The 26,088-nt window shown below is 41.7% G+C and overlaps 1 protein-coding gene across 3 annotated transcripts in view; it reads left to right on the forward strand.

Annotated features, from left to right (window-relative positions):
* CDH13 (cadherin 13) overlaps positions 1–26,088 on the forward strand; it is a 1,126,984-nt gene that overhangs the window by 219,152 nt on the left and 881,744 nt on the right. For all 3 annotated transcript variants that reach the window (XM_037815675.1, XM_037815673.1, XM_037815674.1), the window contains exon 2: positions 9,360–9,471. In XM_037815675.1, the coding sequence (XP_037671603.1) occupies positions 9,360–9,471 (112 nt within the window). The remainder of the gene's footprint in view (positions 1–9,359; positions 9,472–26,088) is intronic.

The raw sequence follows: 26,088 nt of genomic DNA on the forward strand, positions 1-26,088 counted from the left end.
GGGCATGATGGAAGCACCAGGTTGAATACTCAAACCCCAGACCTGTTCACTCAATCAGGTGCTCATCTGTAGTCTCCACGATGCAAGGTCTTTTATGTAGACCAGGCAAGGCTTCCAGTGCCCGGCACATAGTAGGTATTTAATATTCACTCAAATTTGCTGGGCTCACCCCAGAATATCTCAGATAGGGAGACTCCCTTGCTTGACTTAACAGAGGCAGGACTTATCTGTCAATTGACAGCATTAATTTAGTTACCAAAATTGTGTAAATAAACATAAGTGCCATCAACTCTGGGGCAGGCCCATGAGCCAAATCCGCCTAAATGAATTCAATGAAATTCTTACAACACTGTTTTGCTTTTCCCCTTTAGATTTGCCAAAAGAGTCTAGTTAATTAATCCTGGAATCTTAATAATCATAGTTAATTCCATTTGGGCAAAAATCATGATTTTATTGAATGGATTGTATCAATTCCATTTGGCTTCAGTTTTTTTGCCAAACTGAACAAGGACATGTCTGGTCAGTTCAATCCTATTTCAGAAACAGCAAAGCACCTTCAAATAATCTTGAAAACAACTCAAAGCTTGTTGGTCCCTGCCAAATTGCTCCCTATTTCCTGACCTGGCATACTTGGGGTTTGATTTACTGAACCCCTGCATGGAACATTCTTTCCTCTGCTTTACCACGTGGAAATTTTTAATTATTTTTCCAGTATAGCCTTGTGTGTGATATCTTTCTAGTTCCTAATTCTCATCCAAAAAGGGTGTTCTTTTTTATACATGCGTCTCTATATTAATATAAGTAATAATAATTTTAGATAACATATACCACCTACCATGGTATGTTCTAAGTACTTTGATTAATGATAACTCATTAAACCGCAAATTAGTGAGAGTAGATAAAATAATTGGCTTTATCTTAACATATGAGGAAACTGAGTTACAGAGAAGTTAAGTAACTTGCCCAGGGTCACACAGCAATTCATAGGCACAGGTGGAACTGAACCAATGTAGTCAAATTTGAGAAACTGTGCTCTTAAATACTTTCCATCTCACTCCCAATATATGGAAACTGTACTCTACTCTACTCTACTCTAGTCTACTCTGCATGTTTTAGTTTCCCAGCTGCTAAAACAAATATCATACAATAGGTTGGCTTAAACAACAGGAATCTATTGGCTCACAGTTTTGAGGCTAGAAGTCCAATATTGAGGTGTCAGCAGGGCTATGCTTTCTCCCCAAAGACTGTGGCATTCTGGATCCTGCCAGTGATCCTCGGTCCTTGGCTTTTCTGTCACATGGCAATGCACATGGCAGCATCTTCTCTTCTGAGTTCCAGTGACTTCCAGCTTCTGGCTACTCCCTGTGGCTTCTCTTTCCATGTCCAATTTCCTTTGCTTTTAAGAACTTTGGCCATACTGGATTAAGGCCCACCCTCTTTCAGTTGGGCACACCTTAACTAATAGCATCTTCAAGGGTCTTATTTGCAAATGGGTTCATACCCACAGGACCAGGGGGTTGGGACCTAAACATGCCTTTTGTGGGGGGCATGCTTCAATCTATTATATTATATAATATCATATCATGTATCATGTCATATTATATACTTGCTTATGAATAAGCCTTTCCTTTATAACAATGCATTTATCAAGGACAGATCTGTGTGCTTTGTCAAACTCTCCGTCTCCAGCAACTAGCCCAGCACCTTTGAAATCTGGACTAAGGGAGTTGATGAAGAAATGAACCTAACCTCTCATTATAGCAGTTTGAAAAAAAACCATAACTTGAAAGGAACAATGCTAAGGGAAAAGAAAGAGACTACTCATCTTTATGGCCAGAAAATGAGCATTTAGGACAATCATTTTTATATCAGGACTATATGACAGGCTTGTCAAAGGATTCTCAAGTCATGTCTCTCCTTTAATCGTCCCTTCCTCCTTCTCTCAATATTCCCCACTCCTTTTACCCCTTTCCCTACTCTGTTTCTTGAACTCCATTTGTTTGTTCAAATTACTGAGCTTGTTTATATCTTGAAAAACCAAATAAAGGGAACCAATGTTTTCTAAGTGTCTACTGTGGGACTGGCACTGTGGCACTCTATATTAATTTCTTATTAATGCTATAACAAATTACTACGTACTGAGTGCTTTAAACACACAAATTTATTATCTTATGCTTCTTGAGGTGAGAATTTTGACATGGGGTTCACTAGGCTAAAATCAAGGTGGCAGTGGGGCTGCATTCCTTTCTGGAGGCTCTAGGGGTGAATTTGTTTGCTTGTCTTTTCCAGTTTCTGGAAGCTGCCCACATTCCTTGCCCCATGGTACCCCACCCCCCTCCATCTTCAAAGCCAGTAATGATGGGTTGGATCCTTCTCACACTGCATCACTCTCACCTCATTTTTATGGTCACATCTCTTCCTCTGAATCTTCAACTTCCTCTTCCACTTCCAAGGACCCTTGCGATTACATTGGATTTACCCAGATAATCTAGGCAATTGTAGTCAGCTGCTTAGCTACTTGAATCCCCCTTTGCCATATAACCTGACGTAGTCACAGGTTCCCGGGATTAGAGCACAGACATAGACCTCCAACCAGGTAGACCTCCTGCGTACGTTTTCTCATTAAAGCCTCCCAGCAACCATGACATGTTCATTCTACCAAAGAGAGCATGAAGACTGTTCTAAGATAAGTCATTTGCCAAAAGTCAGAAAAGTGATAACATAGCCAGAAGGGGAGCCCAGATTAGTTTTGCCTTCTTGTCCCATGATTTTTCAGATAGATTCAGCTTTCCTTTCAAAAATTTGAGAAAAAGATATTGTCTCACTAACTTAGAAATAAGGCCTGGGGTGTTGGTTCCAGATGGTGTATGAAAGCAACAATTGGACTTACTATACCAGGACCATTCTCTCCTTTACCTTCCCAAGAATCACAGAATGATTGCTGAGTGTCTCTGACCCTAATGCACAAGAAGGTGGCAGGCATTCTAAGTTACCAGGGCTGTAAATCACCAAGAACATTTAAAGGCGGTCAGACTCAGGGAGAGAGCGGATGACATGAGCTTACACTCACAGGGAGGGCATAGGTGTGTGTGTATCTTTGAAGTGCTTTTGTCACTGTGCTTACCCTGTAGGCAGTGTGAATTTATAAACTCTTCCAGGATTCTGGATTTTTTGGTCCTAGGCAGGATAAAGAATCAATCAAAATACATTGCAGGAACATTTTTATATCCTGTAAGTCAGAGGTAGTAGCCTTTCTTCCCCGCCAATCGAAAATCCTCCAAACTGATTCCAATAGACCAACTTTGACAAGAGTAAACCAGAAGTGTTTGTGGTGAGGATAAAGTAACTGTCTATCCACACTAACAGCAGAAAGCAGAGTGAGTCAGTGAAAGGAAAACAACAAAGTGCCAAGAGGCACTAGCGACCTGGTTTGAAAAACACCATTTTAGATCTGCCTTAAGAGAGGATCAGATCTGAGGTTGTTCACAGGCTATTGAGATAATTATTTGTGGCAGGAAGTTTCTCTCTTTCTATTTATGGCTGCTTCCAAGACCGTTGTGTTAAGCTCTTATGTTCCAATACTTCTTGCTGGCCTCTGGGACGTATCTGTGCTGTTAGTGGTATGGGAGACCCCTCTGTCCTTGACACTTCCATGTTTAGAGTATGGGCAGCTCGGCCATGAGGATGTCCCATGTTGGGCAGCTCTCCTGGATACCTGTCCTTTAAGCAGTGACTGAGTTCTGGGCTCTTTCCATTGGATGATTCCACCACCTTGGAAATCCTCCCCATTTATTTGCAGGATTAGGGGAAGAAAGTGGATGGAAGGTCACAAAGAACATTTCAGGGACCAGGCCTAGAAGTGGTAAAAATTGTTTCACCCTCATCCTGTTGGCGAGTGTTTAGTTGCAAAGCCAACATAACTACAGCGGAGCAGGGTGCACAGGAGTCTGGATACCACTGGGACAAATTGCCAGAGACTCACAGCAAGAAGAATTTATAACTTGAAGAGCCTTTTCCCAAAGGCTAAAGCAGGGGTTGCAAACTCAAATACCTAGAGGGCCAGGCAAGTACGAAAGTGACTTGACTGAGCAAGTGGTGGGGGGGCAATTCCGTAGAGAGTGGCAGAGACAAGGAAAACTCTGAATGCACACACTACAGAACATAATATTCAAATTTTATGAGAGACTGCTTGGGCTAAACTAACCACATCTGCTGGTCATGTCCACCCCATATGCTGCCAGTTGGCAGCCTGTAGTCTGGGAGAGGAAAAAAAAATCATTTTGCTGGAAACAAACCCTAAAGTTGGCTGTATTCTTGAACCAGTACCTGTCAGGAGAAACACACACCTTAAGAGAGCAAGTTCTGCATAGCTGCAAAGAAATGGAAACTAAAAAGAGAAGCAGGTATAAAGAAGGCTAATGTAAGGATTTGCTATTCATGCACAAGCTTAGGGCAGTGTTCTAGTTTGCTAATGCTGCGGAATGCAAAACACCAGAAACTGATTGGCTTTTATAAAAAGGGGGTTTATTTGGCTACACAGTTACAGTCTTAAGGCCATGAAGTGTCCAAGGTAACACACCAGTAATCGGGTACCTTCACTGGAGGATGGACAATGGCGTCCAGAAACCTCTGTTAGCTGGGAAGGCACGTGGCTGGCGTCTGCTCCAAAGTTCTGGTCTCAAAATGGCTTTCTCCCAGGACGTTCCTCTCTAGCAAGCTTGCTCCTCTTCAAAACGTCACTCACAGCTGCACTGAGTTCCTTCTCTTTGAGTCAGCTCATTTATATGGCTCCACTGATCAAGGCCCACCCTGAATGGGTGTGGCCACGCCTCCATGGGAATATCTCATCAGAGTCATCACCCACAGCTGGGTGGGGCACATTCCAAGCAAATCTAATCAGCACCAAAACATCTGCCCCTCAAGACTACATCAAAGATAATGGTGTTTGGGGGACACAATATATTCAAACTGGCACAGGTAGCATCTCTTGCCTGGGCTATAAAGCTCTGAGCTGCCTTTTTCAAGGGATGCATGGACTTCTACAAAAGGAACACAACTCAGCCAACAACTGGTGATGATGTTCTGACATTGCAGCTGATCATGAGGTGCCAATTCCCCCCTGACCTCTTACTCTCTGATTCAGGTCTCTGTTGCTTCCCCTTGCATATTTCTGAATACAGTCTATCCACTGAACAGTTGTACAGTAGCAAGGACACTAATATTTTGCTCCTATTTCTCAATAGTCACCCTAGGAGCTATCAGTGAAGCATGTATATTAGTTTAAAGATGATACATAGAAATAATAATAGTAGCAAATGTTTATTGGGCAACTACTATGTGCCAATTACTGCTTGAGCCTCTTTACAATCATCCGTTCATTGAATCCTCACAATATCCAGTAAGATGCCGTTATTATCCTATTTCACGTCAGAGGAAACTGACACACAGGAGGTTATTTGCTCAAGGTTACCCAGCTGGTGAATGACAGAACTAAGAATTCATGCTCAGCCATTGCAGAAACTCTGTCTAGAACACAAATCTGCATTCATAAATAGGCTGATGGCAATTTTTAAATAGAAATCCTTTGGTGATCATAAAACCTAATCACTGCTGAGCTCGTGAAGCTGTGTCGGTTACCTATTATTTATGAGGTGCAAGGAAATGCACAAATGAACAAAAAAACATCTAGGAGACCAGTATTGCCATGGCATTAAAGGAGAATTTGGAATGTTGCTTATACTGTATTTTCTGAAGTTAAAGAGAAAAGTGACATCTGGTGATGGTGGAGAAGGGGCTTGCCTCATTTTGAGTAATGCCCAAGTCCTAATTCTTACAACACTGAGTATTGCGCCTTCATATCCCGCCACCAAACTTCATGTAACTGAATTGAAGAGTGGGTATAAGTGACATGTCGATTCACAGATAGTGTTTTGAATTCTGCTAAGAAGTTAAGGGACAAAACAGTTACTAGAACTTATGTCAAGACTGTGACAACTTACCATCAAGACATATATACATTCATTCATTTATTTACTTATTGGAGCACTGACTTAATCTGGATACTTTTTTTAAATGCATTTTTGTAACTTCTGAGCACTACTACACGAAACTCAGAAAGGTATGCTGGAATACATGTGAAATCAGGGTATGTTGGTTAACAGGATGGGTCTATACTTCGTCTCCATCTACTGAGCTAATTCTTACCCACCTTTGAGGTCTAAGTGGAAATGACCCTTCTTTGGATTGCTTTCCCTGTTCCTCCTGGCTGGGATAAGATTCCTCTGTCCCCACATACCCTTACCCGGCCCAACCATAGGCTTTTTTGTGCTCCCAAAGCAACCTATATTTTCCTTCCAAGGAAAAATTTAATTGTAGTTACTCAGTTAATTTAATTATGATTTATTAATGTGTCTCTCCTTTCTAGACCATAATAATAGCTAACACTTATTGACCTCATCCTGGGCAGCACTATTTTAGTTGCTTATATGGTATGTGCTATGGCCAGTTACAGATTTTAGTTGCTTATATGGTATGTGTTATCCCATTGAATTCAGTCACTCTGTAATGTCTTATTTTCCACATTTTTTTAGATGAGAGAACTGGGGCACAGAGCAGCCACGAAAAATGTTGAATCACACAGCCATTAAAAGGCACAGCCAAGTTTTGAACGAGTAAAGTAACTCTGGGATGCAGGCTTTTAATTGCTGTATTATAACACTTCTGTATAAGCTCCGTGACAACCTAGCAAAGTGTTCCAGCATCCTAGGAGATGAATAAGTATTTGTGAATGAATGAATGAATGTACTAATGAATGAATGAATGATTTGACTAGTTCTTGTCTCATACTTTTATGTTACAAAACATTTACACTTAATTTTGACTAGTTGGATGAAATGACCCAAGACTGCATGGGCACAACTGAACTTGTGGATGTTCTCCCACCACACCCATCCCGACCCTCTCCCTTCCCCAATCCCATAGAGTTGGACTTTGGAAAATGTCCTCCTTTTTTTTTCATGACTCCAGAAGAATCCTGAGTAGACCCTGCCAAGGAATCAGGATAAAGACTGAGCTGCCAAGAGATAAGGAAGGGAGCTAAACTCACCCATGGAGTGGTCAATGTTCACATCTTCATTGCTGACTCTTCTCTCTCAGTCCTGGATACTTACACTCTTGGACCGTGGAGAAATTCCTCTCCATTAGTATCTATAGTGTGATTGGTTTTCTGGCCTGGGATTTGAAATCAGATTTAGCTGATTAGAAGGTGAAGGTAAAATAGCAAGCTCAAGATACCTGGAGGTGACCTTTAATATTTGCCGTTTAACTGGATTAGCGTTGGCCAGTTATAGATTTTCTGCTTGCAAAATTGCCAGCACGTTATTCCGAGACCTAAATCTGCATTCTGCATATGTGCCACTTGGGATGTCAGCGTTAAGATAGCAGAAGCTGGACTCATGCCTCTTTCCCTCCTCTGACTATAGAAAGATGAAAGTCCCTCCAGTCACTTTCTCTGATGTTTCTCAGATGAGCCGTAGAGTGAACATCCCAAGGTTGATGCTTGCACTTGCTCCTTGGGTGCAGTGCATTTCAGAGGGCTGGTATTTAGAGAGGAGCCTGGTAGCTCAGCTTCCAACCCTACCTGAGCTCCTACAAGTTCTCAGGTGGGCCTGATGATGACTTGTCTTCAACAGCCTTTGCCCAATGGTTAAGAGTGAAGGTTCTGGTATCCAAGTTTGATTTTTCAGGAAGCAGACTCCAGACAAGGATCTGGGTGCAAGTAGTTTATCTGGGAGGCAGGCTCAGAAAATACCAGCAGGGGTTGAGGAAATGAGCCATGGAAAGGAAGGAAGATAATGAAGGATGAGTTATCAAGCCAGCTACTGCTGTGGGCAACTAGGGTTCAATTCCAGGTGGGAACTGGAGACAGAACCTGCCTTGGAGTCATCCCACCTGTGGGATTGGGGAGCTGGGGTATTTACACACATCAGCTATTGGCCCACAGCTGCTTCTGGGGATGTTAATTTCCAAGCACTTTTGGCCTGTTTCTGTGCTCAAAGTAGCCTTCTACAGATGCCAGAGAAATATGTCCCACAAAGTGATACAACGCCCTGCCCCTGATGTGTACGTCCTAGGGGGTATGGGTGGGCACTGACGGCGGGCCAAATCAGAGGGTACTCGGGTCTGAATTCAAATCCTGGCCCTCTTCCTAATGATCATCTTGGGCAAGCTTGTTCACCTCTCCTGAGTTTTAGGTCCCACCACTATAAAATGTATCTTATAATAATACATACATCTTAGGGCTCTGGGGGAGATTAAATGAGGTAATGCATATAATGAGCTTGGCATGATGTTTGACATACTGTGAGGATGCAGAAACATTACCTTCATGTTAAAGTATATGGAGCATCTTCTCTGTACCAAGGTATATGGTAGATGCTCAGTTTTAACAAGTAGGCACAAAAGGAGGTAATCCCTAACTCCCCCATCTCCTACTAACCCTTAAGATTCTTTATTATTGTATTGTGAGTTCCTCATTGCCCAGGAAGGTATAAAGCATTTAATCTAAATTTTGAGGAGTGAAGGAAGTGCTCTAAGGATTAAGAAAGGCAAAACTGAGCCTTCGGAAACAATTTAAAATTTTAAATTTTGTAGTAATTAAATTTACATGTGTAAAAAGAAACTGGCAAATTTAATTTTAATACTCTGCTTAGGTTAATCTGTAAAATAGTATCATTTCAACATACAATCGATATATTCATTATTAATTACATATTTACATTCTTTTTCACATTTAGACTTCAAAATCCAATGCATACATTACACTTACAACAGCCCATTTCTGAACCAGCTAAATTTTAAGTGCTTAGTAGCCACGAGTGACTCATGGCGCCATGGTGGACGGTGAAGTCTAATGAGTCCTAGATTCCTTTTAGAAGTAAATGCCAACGGAATGGTTCTGCTAACTTTTTCACCCCTCTTCAAGGATGACAATGCTCCTTTGCATGTATGAAAGAGAAGTTGATTTTAGCTCAGCCATCATAAGAAATTGACAGTTTCTGTAATAAAATTTCACACATGGAAACCATGGTGAAAATCTTAGCAGGTGTAAAAATCTGACGAAGTTATTTCTTTCACTGCAACTTAATGAAAACTACAGCAGCTGTTCCCATTTGTGTGTTTTCCAAATCTCGCTGCCAAAACGAATTGTTGGCAGCCACAGAGGAAGTATCAACTTACCTCTTCATTTAGGAAATAAAATTAAAACCTCAGCTCATTTCTGAGAGTCACAGATTTGGTAAAAGTTAGCAGGGCAAACACAAGAGCTGACATTACAATATTGACGGCTTTGGTTTTCTCAGGTGCTGCTGCTAACATCTGCAGAAAATTTGGACTGCACCCCTGGATTTCAGCAGAAATTATTCCATATCGAACAGCCAGCTGAATTCATCAAGGACCAGTCGATTCTAAACTGTAAGCAATGCTGCGTGACCATGATTTTGGCCTGTTCTCATATTTGAATTCACCAATGTCTAGGCGTGTGTCTCTGTATGTGGAATTTTCTAAACTGTTCTCTGATCATTTTTCTTGTGTACTGCTTGACTCAGGTGGAAGGGCTTGGATTAGGGCCTGCTTTTCCAGATTGGAGGTGAATAGATTAAGTGTGTTTTTCTTTTCAGGCATTTCCTGACATTCCCAGGAAAAAGGGCTGTCAACCTGCAGCATGATTATTGCTTTATGTAAAGGAAATGGAGTCCATTTCCCCTGGGCAGACCACTGAGAACAAAACTGTCACTTTCCTGTAGATTGGTGTCCTACCTGTAGTTTTCTATACATTAGATCAAAATAATGGTGAGAGCATGCTGTTGGTTTCTGGGAACATTTAGGCATAGGAGTTCAAAACTCTTGTTCTTTAGGCTAGTAAGATGGTCTTCAGAAAGATTCAAAACCTCTGCTGGCTATTCTGTGGATTAAAATAAAATTTTCCAAATCCCAGTTGATTTCCTTAAAATGTTTACCTCTCTGATCTGTGTTCATAATCGCCTCCTATTGTTAATATCAAAATTATATTATTTTGTCTTTGTGAAGGCATAGAGTTCTTGTCTTTATATATGACAAGCACAGTTTTAGCACAATAGGATTTAAAACTGATGTTAGATAAATAACCATTTAATTGTAGGCTCTTGAGCACTGTGCTTTAACATTTGGGGAAGGAGGATATGAAAACAGTCATCTAATTTGGTGAGAGGTCCTAAGGTCTCTTTAAAGAAGGTAATTGCCCATTTGCTGTTATGGTCTCAGGTTTGTCTTCTAGGCCTGCCACATTCTTTCATTCTTGTGCTATGTGGCTGGCGTGTTTAAAGAAAAGAAAAGAAAAAAAAAGTGGTTGATTGGATTGTCCTGTAAGGCTGGAATACATTTTAGGAGTTAAAAGGAACACAATAATGAGGATGCAATGTTAAGCACCCAAGGTGAGGCCCATGCACATCATGAAGCAATTATGCCAATGAAATCATTGCAATAATTAGAATCTGTAACGACAAGGTGCAGGACTGGCACAATAAGTGAATCCCAATATGTGATTTCATGTTAATTTGATCCCTGAGCATGACTCCTGGGTCAGACTGTCAGGAACTCTCATTTGTCTTTTGATTCTTTTATGTATCAGAATCAATATATTTCAAATGAAACCTGGTTTAAGATAACCAGGTTTTCTGCCTCTTCTCTTCCCTGCCCAACCTCTCCCCTCCCTCTTGTTTTCTCTTCTCTCCCCACTCTTTCTTTTTTCTTTTATTCCAAATGATTATCCCAAACGGCATCTATGTTAACATGTTGGAAACGTGAAGCTACCCTGCATACATAAATTAATAGAGTTGGTATGCAAAGCAGGCCTGTAAATGTGATTGCTTCTCTAATCTTCACGACACCAAACAGCTTTTAATTCACCACTGAGAAGCTGGAAATAATCATACTTTGGGGGCTCTTTTTTTTTTTTTTTTTAATTTAAACTAGCCCATACCATATATTACAATATCATAGTTTTGTGTGCATCTGTTTGTTTTTTTTAATCCCCTGAGTAATTAACTGGGTTATGGTTGTTGGTTCTGTATAAACTAGTACCTGCTAAATGGAACTGAGTTGATTATCAGTGATAGCACATTCTGGAAAAGTCAGTGATATGGGAATTGAGGACATTTAAAATTTTCTATTTGTGTATGGGCTGTTGGTTCAGTAAAATCTGACTAGCCCCCTTTCAATGAAACATATGTCCATCTATGTTACTAGGGTAAAATATACAAAGACCAGATCTAATTAAGTACTTTTAAGTTAATTTCAAAGCAACAAATATAGGTTCTCTTATTTTCTCTGTATTGTGATTTTTGGGTAATTTCCAGAAGTAGCCCCTCTCCAGGGAAATGCTATAAGCATACCCCCAGTAATAAAGTTAATGAAGACCCAAGTTTCCTCGTACTTGTGAATGCCCCGTTATTTAAAATCTGAATTTCCAGAAGTAATGTATTTCAGTCGTTCTGTTCTGTCATGTGTTCTACTTGCAAGAGGAAATAAAAAGCCCAAAAATTTCAGTCTGTCTCTCTGTCTTTCGCTCTCTCTCTCTCTCTTTCTCTCTCCCTCCCACCCTCTCTCTCCTTGTCTGTGAGTTTGTAAGTGTGTTGTGTGTGTGTTTCTTTCATGAATTTTCTTTCTGGTTCAACCCAAGACCTTTCTGTCTCAGAAAAACGTGAATAATCAAGTACTCTCAGAATGCAGAGCATGTTGACACAAATCAAATATTTTATGAAAACTGAAAAGAATCAAACAGAACCAGAAAGTTTAAAATACTTAGATATTTGAGGTTTCATACCAAAGAGCCAGGCAGTGATTAGGGATATTTTGGTAACACGTAAATATAAGCTGATGTTCTAGCTAATAGCAGAGGTTGAAAGAAACTGGGATAGTAACCTTATCTAGGGCCCTATTTCTGGCATTCACACTTTCCGTTTTTCCTTTATCCAAGCGAAACCTTTGCAATATTTAAGAACTTCAGGTCACCAGTCATTGTGAATTTTTGTGTTGCAGAAAGTGTAAACATAGCACAGTCAATCAGTTGATGCCTGTACTTCTCACCGTTCTATAAAGTTGTGTAAAGTGTTGTCTCTTTGCTTGACAGGCATAGTATATCTGCCCAAACCCCAGACTTATATCCAACCATTCTGTGTTCTGCTTTTATCCAGTTGCAGGGAATGTTTATTCTGCCCACGGCTCCCTGCTCTCTTTGTTCACAGTAATATTTCCTTTTATCCTTTTTCATCTTCCTCCTCAATTCTCCGTGACTTATCTTTTTCTACTTTAACTGTTACTAATGGTCACCTCCACTCCTTTTATTCCCCTAATATTTTATTCACTGCTCACTCTGATACATCTTTCTCTCAGTTCCTTCCAAAGCCTTTTATTTTCTTCACGTCCAAATAACTCCTTTTTCTACTCCCTTTTCTGCTAACTAGACTTGCTTTTGTCTATAAAAGCCATTTTTCAACAAGCTGCAAGGATCAAAACATGGTATTCCACAATTTCTCCTAATGCAATAGGGGGGTGGTAGCTCTTTCATTGTACCTTATGCAGCATGAGACAACGCCCCCCGGCTCCTGGTCACTTGGACAAAACTTTCCTGGCTTCATCGTGGTCTTGAAAGGGGAGCTGAAAAGATGTGGTTATTCCCATTTTTCAGGGAGACATTCAGGAAGAAAGGTAAAGGCAGCTTACAGAGCAGCAGCTCGGAAAGGAGATGCCCAGCTGAGGTCTTGGGACTCAGGGAGAAGTCGCAGAGGGATTTCTAGCAGGGGCTCCCTAGCGGCTTCCGAGAATGCTCTTGTGGCAGCAATTCTTGCTTCTCCAACAAAATAAAAATCATGTAATTCCTGATAGTTACCATCTTGGTGCCATTAGAGTTGGACAGTGTTTTAGTTTTCCAACTGCTAAAGCAAATATCGTGCGGTGGTCTTAACAACAGGAATGTGTTGTTCACGCTTTTGGAGGCTAGGTAAGGCTTGCTTCCTCCCAGGATCAGTATCTTCCGGCTAACCGGCGGTCTTTGGGGTTCCTGGCTTTTCCGTCACATGGCAACACACATGGTGATGTCTTCTACTGGCTGCTGCCCATGGCTTCTCTCCAACTGACTGTTCATAAAGGACTCCAGTCATCTGGATTAAAGCCCAACATGATTCAGCTGGGCTACACCTTAACTGAAGTGACATCTTGAAGAGATTTTATTCACAATAAGCCCACGACCACCAGAATGCAGACCAAGACCAAGAACATGTTTAAACTCAGGTATACAATTCAACCCAGCACAGACAGCAACCCTGGTTACCGCCTCCCAGCTGACTCCCGTGCTCCCGAGTTCCTGCTGGCCTGAACAACCAGCCGCCCACCCAGCTCGTGTTGGCAAATGCCAAGTGTAATGGCCCTGACCGATAGCTTGTGTTATGTGAAATCACATAACAGAATGATCTGCCCTCCAGGCACACTTGCTGGAACTATGGAGGGGTTACTAGCCATCAAGTTCAGTAGCAGACACTACGCCCATAACCCTCTAGCCTCCTTTACTGGGTCACTGGCCTTCAGTGTCCAAGAAGGACGTCCTGTTGGCCACCCAGCCACTAACAGGACAGTACATTTTTCCCCATGTTCTTACTTCATGGATCGCTCCTCTTGTACCACACGTACACACACACACACTCTCACTCAGACACTCAAATATACAAATAGAAAATGCTACACTTAAGTTCACCTAAAATGCAACACTGATAATTACACTTTTATTAAAGAGGCTGTATTAGTCAGAACAGGTTAGGCTGTGCTGTGGTAACAAACAACCCCAGTAACCTGAAACAATGAAAGTTTTCTTACCCAAATCGTGGTAGGATGCAGGCAGGCTCCCTTCCACAGAGGGACCGAGGGATCCAGGCTACTGCCGCTTGGTCCTGCTGTCTCGGGGCTTCCAGTCACCATGATTTCACTGAGTTGGCAGAAAGGGGGACAAGAAGGAGCATGGAAGAGGCAGCCCAATGCTCAACCACCTCGACTTAGACATGTATCATTTCAGCTTACGTTCTGTTGGCCAGACCTGGCCATGTGGCCAAGCTAACTGCAAGAGTGTCTGGGAAATGTAGAGGAACACATGCCACTGTGAGCACCCCCATCTCTACACAGAGCCTAACGGAGCAATATTGCCCTAGTCAAAAGGAGACTCCAGGAAAGGCGCAAAGGAAGCAGCCGACTCAGATTTACCAGGACCTCTCTCAGTGGGAGAGAGGACAGTGGTGGTCAGTTCCAGCAGGAGAGCGGGAGAGCAAGCCCTCATACCTCCGACTACCTCCTGCTTTCCTTAGCAGAGCGTGCTCCCGCTGAGCGGGGTGAGCGTCTTCCCTGCTCTCTCTCAGGAACGTTAGGGAGGAGCCTCAGCTTTTTGAGGTTTCCAGTGAGGATCGACTCCAATTGCTCCTACTAGTGATCATAATATCGTGGTTAAGAGCGCATAGGTTTTAAATTCATATAGACTAGGGTTCAAAACTCACACGGTCATGTTTGTTATGTGACTGCACGTGAGTTTTTTGAACCCTCTGAGTCTGAATCATCTCATCTCTCTAAGAAGCATAATGGCAATCTCTGATTCTAGAGTTGATGCAAAAATTGATGGAAAACATGCTTAGAATAATGCTGAGAAAACAGCCATGAATAACTATTGCTGTTATTATTACTATGCACTATTATAAATATTTTCATTTAGAGCCTCAATTCAATTTATTATTATTTAATTCATAGACCTTAGATAAGCCCAATTTCTTGTAATGAACATATGAACCTGGCAGTAAAGAAGACAAATAATACTGCCCATTAGAAAAACTGAACAGATCTGGAAAAAGATCTAAAGCATTGATTCATGGACTTGGAACTTCATGGATGAGTAAAATTTTTTTAAAAATCTTTGACAAGTGTTTTTTAAATTTTTTTCCTAAATCTAGATATGGAAAAATGGTACAAAAGGGAAGAAAGAATGGTGGTAGGATCAGACAGGAAGAGGGAAAATGCTGCCAATTACTTTGGCCATCATTTTATTTTAAACAATCATTCGGATAAAGTGGTACAGCCACTTTGGAAAACAGTTTGGTGATGCCTGAGAAAGTTAAACATCGAATTACCATATGATCTGGCAATCTCACTTCCAAGTATATACACAAAAGCATTGAAAGCAAAGACTCTAATGGGTATTTGCACACCTATGTTCACTGCAGCAATATTCACAATAGCCAAAAGGTGGTAGCAACCCAAGTGTCCAATAACAGATAATCGACAAACAAAATGCAATATATACATACAATGAAATACTGTTCAGCCTTAAAAAGAATCAAGTTTGAATACATGCTTCAACATAGTTGAACCTTGAAGACATCACGTTGAATGAAATAAGCCAGACACAATAGGACGAATATTACGTGATCTCGCTGATATGAAATAATTAGAATATGTAAATTCATAGAGTCAGAATCTAGAATGTGGGTGCCAGGGGCATGGTGGTGGTGGGGAACGGGGTGTTAATGCTTAATTGCTATGGAGTTTCTGTTTGGGGTGATGGAAGGGTTTTCATAATGGGTGGTGGTGACAGCAGAACAAGATTGAGACTGTAATTAACATCACTGTATAATTGAAAGTGGAAAGAATGAGAAATTTTAGGGAATATGTTACCATAACAAAAATTAAAAAACAAACAAACATAGAAGTATATAAAACAAAGAGTGAACCCTAATGTGAACTATGGACTATAGTTAATAGCGTAATTATAGTAAAATTATTCCATCAATTGTAACAAAGTTACCACACTAATGCAAAATGTTAATAGTAGGGAAAACTGTGTGTAAGGGAGAGGGGTGGGTATATGGGAACTCGGCCATTTCCGCATGCTTTTTCTGTAAACCTACAATTGCCTTTTTAAAAAGGGCAAAAAGTGTACATACAGCACATACCATTTTATTTACACAAACAGACCCACATAAGCACACAAAGATTAGAAGGAAATATATCAGAATGTTAACAGTGATCAGATCATGAATAACTTTTCCTTGCTTTTTCTTTTTTTTACTTATCTGTAGTTTCAAATTTTTCTGTGATAAACATGTTTTGTTTTATAGAGAGAAAAAAGATCAGCACCAAAAAAACAATAAAAACCCACAAAAAAGCGTAAGGACTAATTACAAATGAAAAGGCTGTCCTTTGAGTAAATTTTGCATTGTGAAGAGTGCACCAAATTGTCCTTATTTGCCTCATTTTACCAAAGACTGTTGTTTGGAAGCTGCTGGTCTAAGGCATTAGGTTGATGTCACTCTTTTAGCTCTAGACTTCTATGATGTTTTTCTGAAGTTTCAATTCGTTAATTTTCCTGGCGATGCAGGGATAACTCTTAGGTGACTTCCTCATGAAAAGCTATATACCTATGAAGAGAGAGACAGCGTGCGCATGACAGTGTTTCTGGAAAACTTAACAAGTGAGCATAATTTACAAGCAGATGTTGAAATAAAAGGCAGCACCGGTGCTGGACACTGAGGTATCAGTGGCACTGATAGTGACATTTGCTCTGTGATCCCTAAATGTCAAGGGCTCTCTTGGACCCCCCCAACAACGCTTTGAGGGACAATGTTCTCCTTTTCCCATTTTACAGGTGAGGACAGTCAGGTTGAGTTAAGTGAAGCAATTTACCCAAGATCCTATCACTTGTAATTGGTGAGGCCAGGGTTTGAGCCCAAGATTCCAGAGTCCTGGCTCTTATCCAAAGTTCTCTGGTCTAGTGTCTCTTACTAGTTGGTGGTGGTTGTGGTGATAAATCAAGGAAATGTGCCACTTAATTTTCTCATCTACTTTCATCAACCTGGATGCATCACAGAGAGAACTTCCACTGCACTGTCTTTTTCTGTTAACAGCCGAGTGCACACTTCCTCTGTGATAGAGAGAAAGTAGCTTGCTCTTTATTTCAGGTGAATCCAGTGCCATATTAGCCATGACCCTCTGCTCCTGACTTTCCCCTCTTCCCACTTCTTGGTCATGCCTGCCTGACACTGCCTTCACCAAGAGCCGGGTCACCCGTGAAGTGTGTGGTGATGCATTAATCATATTTGTACTTAACATACATGAGTCTTGACTTCTGAGGGTGTCTTTAATTGACTATAAATCAAACAGGGAACTTGAAAAATGAAGACAATTAATGAAAAAGCAACATGAGAAGTGTTTTGCATGCAAACGCAGGAAATACATCGCCAGTAAATTAAACGTCAAAACAAGGTCCCCTTTGACCCTGATGAGAAGATTCCATTTGGATGGTAATAAATGGATGAACTTTCTAACCTGGCAGGTGGAGGAAAGCCTGTTTCTTAAATTCGATATGACTTAAGCTTTGTCCATCTATATTCCCTATCCTTGAGGACTTCATAAGTTCTTTTGTTTTTGTTTTCATTTTGGGGATGTTTTTAGAGAACAATTTTTTTTTTTTTTTCTTTTTTCTGGTTGCCCTGTCCTTCCCACTACTAATTTGTCTTTACTCTCGGATTGGGAGATTGATGAACTGATTAGTGAAATTATTGAATGTTGTCACCATATTGCAGTCTGAATAGAGTTGAATCCCAAGGTGGCATTTTAAGAGATGTATTTGTTTCAAGTTTTTGTGATGTGCCAAGGAAAATTACTCTGTTGTCACACTAATTCACTCTATCATTATGAAGGTGATTGTGCTTTGGGTCAAAATGTGGACTCTTATTTACATTAATAAGAGATTTTCCCATATTTAAACAGAGCACCATAGGAATGCAACTTTTTTACAGGCTTGCCCCTCCCCCCACCAACATGTTTGTAACAATCTAGTAATTAGTCAATTAATATTTATTAGAATCCTGATAAGTAGGTTATGCTAGCTATTGTATTTCATAAATGTGAAATAATATAATAAAATGACTATAGGGTATAGAGACAAACAAGTGAACAGAGCAGGAAGGATATAATAAAATTCTTGGAAAGCATTCCGTAGGATTTAGGTTCTGAGTTCTACTTTGAAGATTAGGGAATATTTGGAGTTACAGAGTGAGAGGGTCTTACCAGCTGAGAGGACATAGATGTAGATTAAGCTCTCTAGGCAGAAGTTTTCTAATCAGTAAAATGAGAGAAATAAATAGACCAGAGATATCACACTGTCAGTCCTTGGGCTAAATTTGTCCAGTGTGGAAGCCTGAGGCATTTAATGGAAGCAATTAGTTATCAACATTGTGGTTTCACTGTACATATATTTTTAAGGACTAACTTCTGGGCAACATTGGGCCTCTAGAACATAGACCCCAGACACAGGCTGCCTGGGTTCAAATCCAGTGTCAGCCCATTAAGTAACTTGGGAAAGTTAGAAAAGACCTCACATGCTTCGTTTGGAAATGGATATAACAATGACAGTAACCCCAATGGGTTGTCCATAGATTAAATGTTCGTCTACATAACGAGCATTGAGTAGTGGCTGGCCAGTAGTAAGCAATAAAATATTTACTGCCAGAAATGGTATAGCTAGAGCAGAAGCCGAGGTATTCTCTGTGGCAATGATCAGCTACCCTGTTTCCTGGGGTATTTGTTCCTCTTCTATGTGAGTGGGACTTTCCAGTCTCTACTGTCTCCCTCGCATCCAGTGACTCAGCCTGCCCACCCCGTACAGGCAACTAAATCCACCTCCACTGAAACAGCCATGGCTCCTAGGACATGTGTGTGGATCAAATGATAAGCCATAAATCATGAAACACATGTGTTCTGTTTATCATATCATTGCTATTATTGACAGGAGTGGAGATGTTTTTTGTTATCAAGGAAGCAGGGATGAAAGGGCATGGGCTGGCTGTTACTGACTGAAGACTTTAAAATCTATTCTCAGTGTATTCAATTGTCAACAAAGATAATGTGTGAAAAAGGGAGCCATGTGGCCAGAACAAGGGTGAAAGGACAGAGTGATTGGATTTCTGAAGTTCAGAATAGGAGGCAGAAGAAAGAGAAGATGGGGGAAGGCTTGACTTACATTAAGGCATTTCAGAAGTTTGGAGATGGTCGGGACCTGTGTCTGAAGAGATGTGGACAGGGGAGAAGGCAGTATTACTGAGGAGCACATGAATAGGAAATAAGGGTGAGAGCAGAGGCCCAGAGAACTGCAAGGGTCTAGACAGGGAGGGCACACAGGAAAGAGGTTATTCCAAAAGAGGTGCCAGAATTGTAGCCACTGGAGTCTAGTCTCTGATCTAACCCTGACTTATACGACCCCTTTCCGCTCTGTACCTGTTTCATCATTTGTATAATAAGGGCATAATTGTGAGGACTGTTAGAAAATAGCATGTATTGAGTCCCTACCATTTATTTAGCCAATTATTCAAGAAACACTGAATGATCGATAGCGACCCTGTGCCTGTACTGTTTTGTTAGAAACAAAACTTCAACTGGCTTCAGAAATATATGTAAATTATCAGCTCACATGACTGAAAACTTCTGGACTGTAGGAGGCTTCAAGAACACCTACATCTAGGTGCTCTGATGATGTCATCAAAATCTCCCTTCATCCCCCAGCTCTGCTCTTTTGCAGCTTTGGTTGCTTTCTTAACTCTCAGAGGGGTCGCTGCCACGATGGCCACCGATAGCTCTAGCCTTTTATTCTTCCAGCTCAGCAACGCAGAGCACCCCTTTTCCAAGTGTTCCAGCAAAATCCCATGGCTAATCCTCCTTGGGCCAGCTTGGTTCATGTGCCTGTTCCCAGGTCAATCGTGTCCAGGAAGATTTGGAACCCTGTTGGCTGGGCCTGGGGAGATGAAGATGCTGGTCCCTGAAGAAAGGGAAATGGGTGCTGGGCTGGCAAAAGCAACACGAGTGTGTTGTACTCAATCTCTAAGATTCCTCTTGGTAGTAACATTCTGTGACTGCAGGCTGTGCTCCATGCAAGAGAATTTTTAGAACCCAGCACACATGCAAGTGGAAATGTCTTTTAGGTGGCAGGGGAGGAGGACAGCCAACATGCAGTTTTCTCACTGGTGATGCTGGTGAGCAGATTGCTTAATTAAGACTGTCAAAGTCTAAGTGCTGCCATATGGCCTCTCTCTCCAACCTGTTGAGTTCCTTCATTCGCATGGCTCTGGAACTGGTGTAAATCTCTTTCAGTTCTGTTTTTCTTCAAGGGATTAAAAATTCAGGAGCATATGGATGTTACAGGAGCATCTCCCAATTTAAAGTATTAGAACCACATGAATTGGGCTGCTTAATGAGTAAGGCGTCAAAATATAAATTGGTAAAGATTAAGCATGGCTTTAAATAGTTTGAGAAGGCAGAAGATCTTATTATCCTGCAACAGATCAAATCCACACACATTATAATAGTCACAGTGCCCTCTGTTTGTCCTTTCCACATCAATTTTCATGGGAATTTTTGTTGGCTTGAAAGCAAAGGGCAAGAGGTACAAATATGTGTCATTCAAAATATCCCCAAGCACTCGTACTTGACCAAATTCACATTCTCCTTCAGGAGACGATAGAAAAAGGGGGACAGGAAAGAAAATAGCATGTATTGAGTCCCTACCATTTATTTAGCCAATTATTCAAGAAACACTGAATGATTGATAGTGACCCTGTGCCTGTGCTGGGTAAAAGAACCAGATTGAAAAGGAGCCTTCTGTGCTGAAGCCTCAATTCCAGGGGAGAGGAAGAGGCAGGTGTGGTTGAAATAAACACCTAAAAATACAGGAAAAACGATACATGAAAACTGATGGTAAGGAGTATGGAGGAAATCATACCAGATCGTATGGTAGAGATTTCCAGATGGCTGCTTCCGGGTGGGTGGCTAGGGAAGTTTTCTCTGAGAAGTTGAAGCCTGGACTGCAGGAATGAATGAGCCCAGTGAGAATCAGGTGGGTGAACATTGAGGCAGAGGGACCAGCTAATGCGAATGCCCTAAGGTGGGAACAGGATTTCTAATTTGATGCCCCCTGATCCAGGAGGGATCTATCATTTAATATGTTTCATCATCTCACCCCCCACCCCCCGCCTTAGGCATGGTTACATATAAAGGTTGATAAATGCATCCAAGATCTCAGAATTGTCAGTTGTGGAAAATGAGCCCTGATCTGACGCCAAAGACTGTGGCTATTTCCATACGAATCCAGTGTTGGTGTTTCCTCCCCCAGTGAAGTGCTCCTGTCCTTTCCCTCTGAGAAAACACTGGGGAACCTTTGATACTACCGCTGGGCTGTCAGAATGGGCACCTGAATCATTTTACCTGTCTCTGTCACTTCCAGCTGGTGATATTTCCAACTACCCAACCTCTCAGCTTCCTCAACTGTAATATGGAGGTAATGTTTTGAGGATTAAACAAGATAATCCCTATAAAGTGGTTAAAACAGTGCCTCCCATATATAAGCTCTCTTTAAAGGCTGGTTGATGTTACTATTTGAGGGGAGAGGGGCCAGGGAGGGGATTATCTGCAGAATGACACTGTTTGAATGGACAGTGCCAGCTGTGTCTACAGAAGGTGGAACAGAGATCTTTCTAGTAAAGCTTGCCTTATCTGAAATACAACACATATTCTTCCTTTGTCCTCTAAGACATCCTTTTAGGCATTTTTTATATGCTAGAGAAACTTGCTCCCCACCACACTGCTATCTCATTCTTGGCCTCCATGGGCTAAACCATAAAACGATGGTCCCTGAAGAGTATCTGAGAAGTGATTCCTCCTAAGCTTTAGGGCCAAATGTGACTCTAGAAAGATATCAAGGTCCATACCCTGCATATTACCTCCACCAGTGGGGTCTGGGGTAATACTCTGTAATAAAACGTGTTGATATTTAATATTTCTGCATTAAAACATGACTATTTACCCTGAATAGGATAAACAAGGACTACAAGGAAAATCATGTCAGTTCAGGTTGGGTTTTGCTGCCAAATGAGTTATGAAAACACTTTTGGTGTTCCGAGCATTTTGGATTTCAGAATTGTGGGCTGTACTCCTGAGAAGAATGTTCTCTTACAAGTTGCTGACCTCATTCCTGCTAAGACATTCATTTGGCCTCTTCACATCCCAGCCTCTTCTGGAGGCAGCAGAGTGTGTTGGTCCAGCCTCCAGGTGCCAGCCAAGCCCACCCCCCACCCTTCTCTTACTTTAGAGCAACTCAGTAAATGATGTCTTGGCAGGCCACCACTGAAAAGTGGCCAACCGCTGTGCCAGCCTATTTCATTCTCATTTGAAGCCAAAACAGTTGTCAGTCATCCAGGTTCCTTTTAACGGTGCGTGTCAGCTTATTCCAAAGACCTCCCAAAGGATCTATTTCTAGCTAAAACTGGTTTTAATTTTCATATGTATACATTAAATTCCATGGGGGAAGGGGGAATTCCAAAAGAGGAAACATCAATTCTGAATATCATGAAAGAAATAATTAGTGCTTGAAAAACAGTTCAAAATATGAGTCAAAACCTCCAAGGAATATGGTTAGCACTGCATTTTTCGGTGGAAGAAAGTTTGTTGAATTCAAAACAGAAAGCGTGGGTGAATGGGGATAAATCACAGTAGGAGGGGGACTCGGCATCAGATTACAGGCACTGGAGAAGGGGATGAAACTAAGAATAGGGGGGCCTGAAACTAGGGGAAATCAGGATTGTCTGGCAGAGTCAATGGGGACGTGTGGGCAGGTGGTTGAATCCAGTGACCAACAGGACGTGGAGGACACGGGTGAGAATGAGCCCTAGTCCATACTCAAGAGGGATTTGGTCTTACTGGTGCCTGGAGAAGCACCAGTTTCTAGATAAAGTCCTGGAGACAGGTGAATGGCAGGTTTGGTCTTCTGGGTGGTTCATCCATTTGGGAGCAAGGCCAAGGCAATTCTAGAATGAGTGAGGCCCAAGCTAAAGGTGTAAATGAAGTTTTTGATGTCAAAAGTTGCCTGTTTCGGTAGATGAATGGGTAAACAAATTGTGGTATATATGTAAATGGACTATTATTCAGGAATAAAAAGGAATGAAATCCTGATTCAGGCTACAAGGTAGATGAACCTTGGAAACATTATGCTAAGTGAAAGAAGCCAGACACAAAAGATCACATATTGTATGATTCCATTTATATGAAATGTTCAGAATAAATAAATCCACAGAGACATGAAGCCTATGGATGGTTACCAGGGACGGTGGGGAGTGGGGAATGGGCTGCTGAACAGGTACAGGTTTCCTTTTGGAGTGATGAACGTATTTTGGAGCTAGATGGAGGTGGTGTTTGCACAACATTGTGAAAGTCCTAAATGCCACTGAATTGTGCACTGTAAAATATTGACTTTATGTTATGTGGATTTCACATGAAAAAGTAAAAATTGCCTGCTTTGCTTCTGGGATAGCCAAATTGCTTTCAAGTTCTGTACTTACCTTGTTCATATTCTCTAACTAAGAGTTTGGGCACTGGTCTGTGGACCACACTTTTAGTATTAGGATATTATTATAGGAATATTTCAGTTTCAAATACCTTCCAGGTTTAGGTGTCTCCATTCAAATTCCTGGTAGAGAAGCTGATTAACCTGACACTGGGTCAAGAGTCCACTCTGTGGTTGGGAAGAGAGTTCAAGGAACTGGAAGTCCATTCTGTAAAGAAGGGGCTCTTAGCAAATACAAATGAGGACTTCATGCAGTGACTGAGTTCTAAGAGCTGGCCTAAACAAGCTGGGGACGTGGGCAGTGCTGGAGTCTGACTATGGGGCAATGTGCCTCGGACCCACTGTGCTCAAACATCAGTTAGGCCCACGGACAGGTTTTCAGTCATGTGGCCAAACAGCTCATAGTTCGCATAAGAAGTTCAACTTCCAAAATACCACTGGACAACTAGTTTTAATAAAGCAAAGTTGCATTTATTAGAAACTCATTCCATGAGGGAGAACACCACCTCGACAGAATCTTAGCAGTGTCTCAGAAGGTGGAAGTCAAAATGGATACTAAAGTGGGAGACTGGCAGTGGGAAAAGTTAATGATGCAATAATGTAGGATAGAAAATCATGGCAAGGGTCTTGAAGTAAGTCTTGATGAGTAAGTTATTGTTTAATAAATGACTTGTTTATCCAGGTCAGCAGACTTGTCTCAGATAAACTCATCTGCTTGAATTTCCTGCAGAGGGGTTATTCACTGATTTCTTGGGCAAAGGTTTCTGGGAGCAAAGAATAAGGTCAGCTTGGCACAGGAGGCCACACAACTTACTTTTATGCCATGCTGATGTTGGTAGTCACAGCTCTTAGCACATGGCAGTCCCAAATCAGGATTTTCCAGACTTTTGTCTAGGGGACACTGTTCTACAGAATGATATTAGGAATGCGGTGGGAAAAAGAATTGTTTTCAAGTTAAATAAGTTTGGGGAATACTGGCTGGGAATTTTTTTTTTTTTTTTTTTTTTAATTTTAACCATAGGGCTTTTAGGTCTTTAAAATGTGAAACTTCACCATGACTGTTCCAGAAAGCATGCAGGCATATTCCAAAATCTAACACCTTCCCAGTCTAAAATGAGCTGATTCAATCCTCTCCAGGTTGCGGAGCTTCACCTACACCTACCCCTATTTTTAAAAACACACTTCCACTCGCTGAGGTATCCAAAACAGAGGCTACATTTCCACTCTCACCTGGGGCCGAGGGGAGACCTGAGCTTCTGAGACTCATACCCCATCTTTCTTCCTGAGGAGGGAGAAGGTGAGACTATTTCTTCTGTGCATTCTTTCTCATTCTGCCGAGCATGTAGGAAATATGATGGAGTAAAATGCCTGAAAACATAGGCACCTTTAAAATGTAAGTTTCCATAGCATAATGACCGTGGAGTCAGGCTTGGGTCAGACTTTGTGACACCCAGGGCATCTCCCACCTCGCCCCTTTCCAGTGGCATTCTCTTATGCCCCCCACCCAGCCTAAAAGGGTCTCACGGTGGGTGGAAAACCAACTTCCCTGAAATCCTGAGTTAGCTTTACCTAAGGCTTACTATAAAATATTCACAAATTAGGAAACCTGTTTCCTCTCTCAGTGAAGCCTGGCTTTCAAGACTTTTTTTTTCCCTGAAGTCTTTAGGCTGAATGTTGAATCTTTCTCTCTTTGCATTCCTTATTCAATACCCTAGTCTTCCGTAAGGCATGTGATCCCTCTGGCAATAGAGAGAGGTCAAGGAGAAAAAGTTGAAAGGAAAGGTACACAGATAAATTTCAGTAAGGTTGTCGCTGCTACTTGAGGCACAAACCCTGGCTTACAAGGAGGACGGTCACTCTGGAGGCTCAGAGTTGAAAGCACAGAGATTTATTCCAGAACCCCCTCCTGCGGGTTGGGTTTCTAACATCTTCCTGACTTGGGCAGCATTCTTTCAGGGACTAGGTGGGTTTGAGTGGAGGTGGAGGCGTAATGCCCCATGCCTAGGAGGGGCCAGACACAGGCAGTCTTTAGGGAACTTAACAAACCTCCCAGAGGTTATTGCTGAATGAAGCAGAAAAATCCAGATACTTTATCTTTACCCCTCCAAAGCATCAAGACCCCTTATGAGTATCACCTGAGTATCTAGATTGCACCAGATAAAGGAAGATCAGGTCTGAGTTTACTAAGCGTTTTTAACAGCAGCAAACAGGCCTTGCAGCATTGCATGGCTACCCAACCCTCAAAAGCTTTCATTTTCACAGGTCCCCCATTTGCAGCTGCAGTGTCCGCCCACCTCGTAACCCTGACACCAGTGACATCGCGATAGTCCCCGTATGTTCCTTCTCATATTCAACTCCTCCCAGCTCTGTAATATTCCAGGAGAGGAGGGAGCGGTGCCTAGAGATTAGCAGCCTGGGCGCATGCTTGTTAATCCCATGTGAATGCCTCATCAGGTGGCAGCGAACACCCAGGCTATGAGATCTGACCACTCGGCTTTGCATCTCAGCTCCACCCCTCAGCAGCTCTGTGACCTGGGGGAAGTTACTTCCTTTTCTGTGTGCCATGTTCTTCTAAAAGGCGAGATTCCTTGAGATGCTGAAGGTAAATCTATGGCTGACACACGGTCCATTCT

This window comes from Choloepus didactylus, chromosome 22 (genome assembly GCF_015220235.1).
Source record: "Choloepus didactylus isolate mChoDid1 chromosome 22, mChoDid1.pri, whole genome shotgun sequence".
In the NCBI taxonomy this organism is placed as follows: Eukaryota; Metazoa; Chordata; class Mammalia; order Pilosa; family Megalonychidae; genus Choloepus; species Choloepus didactylus.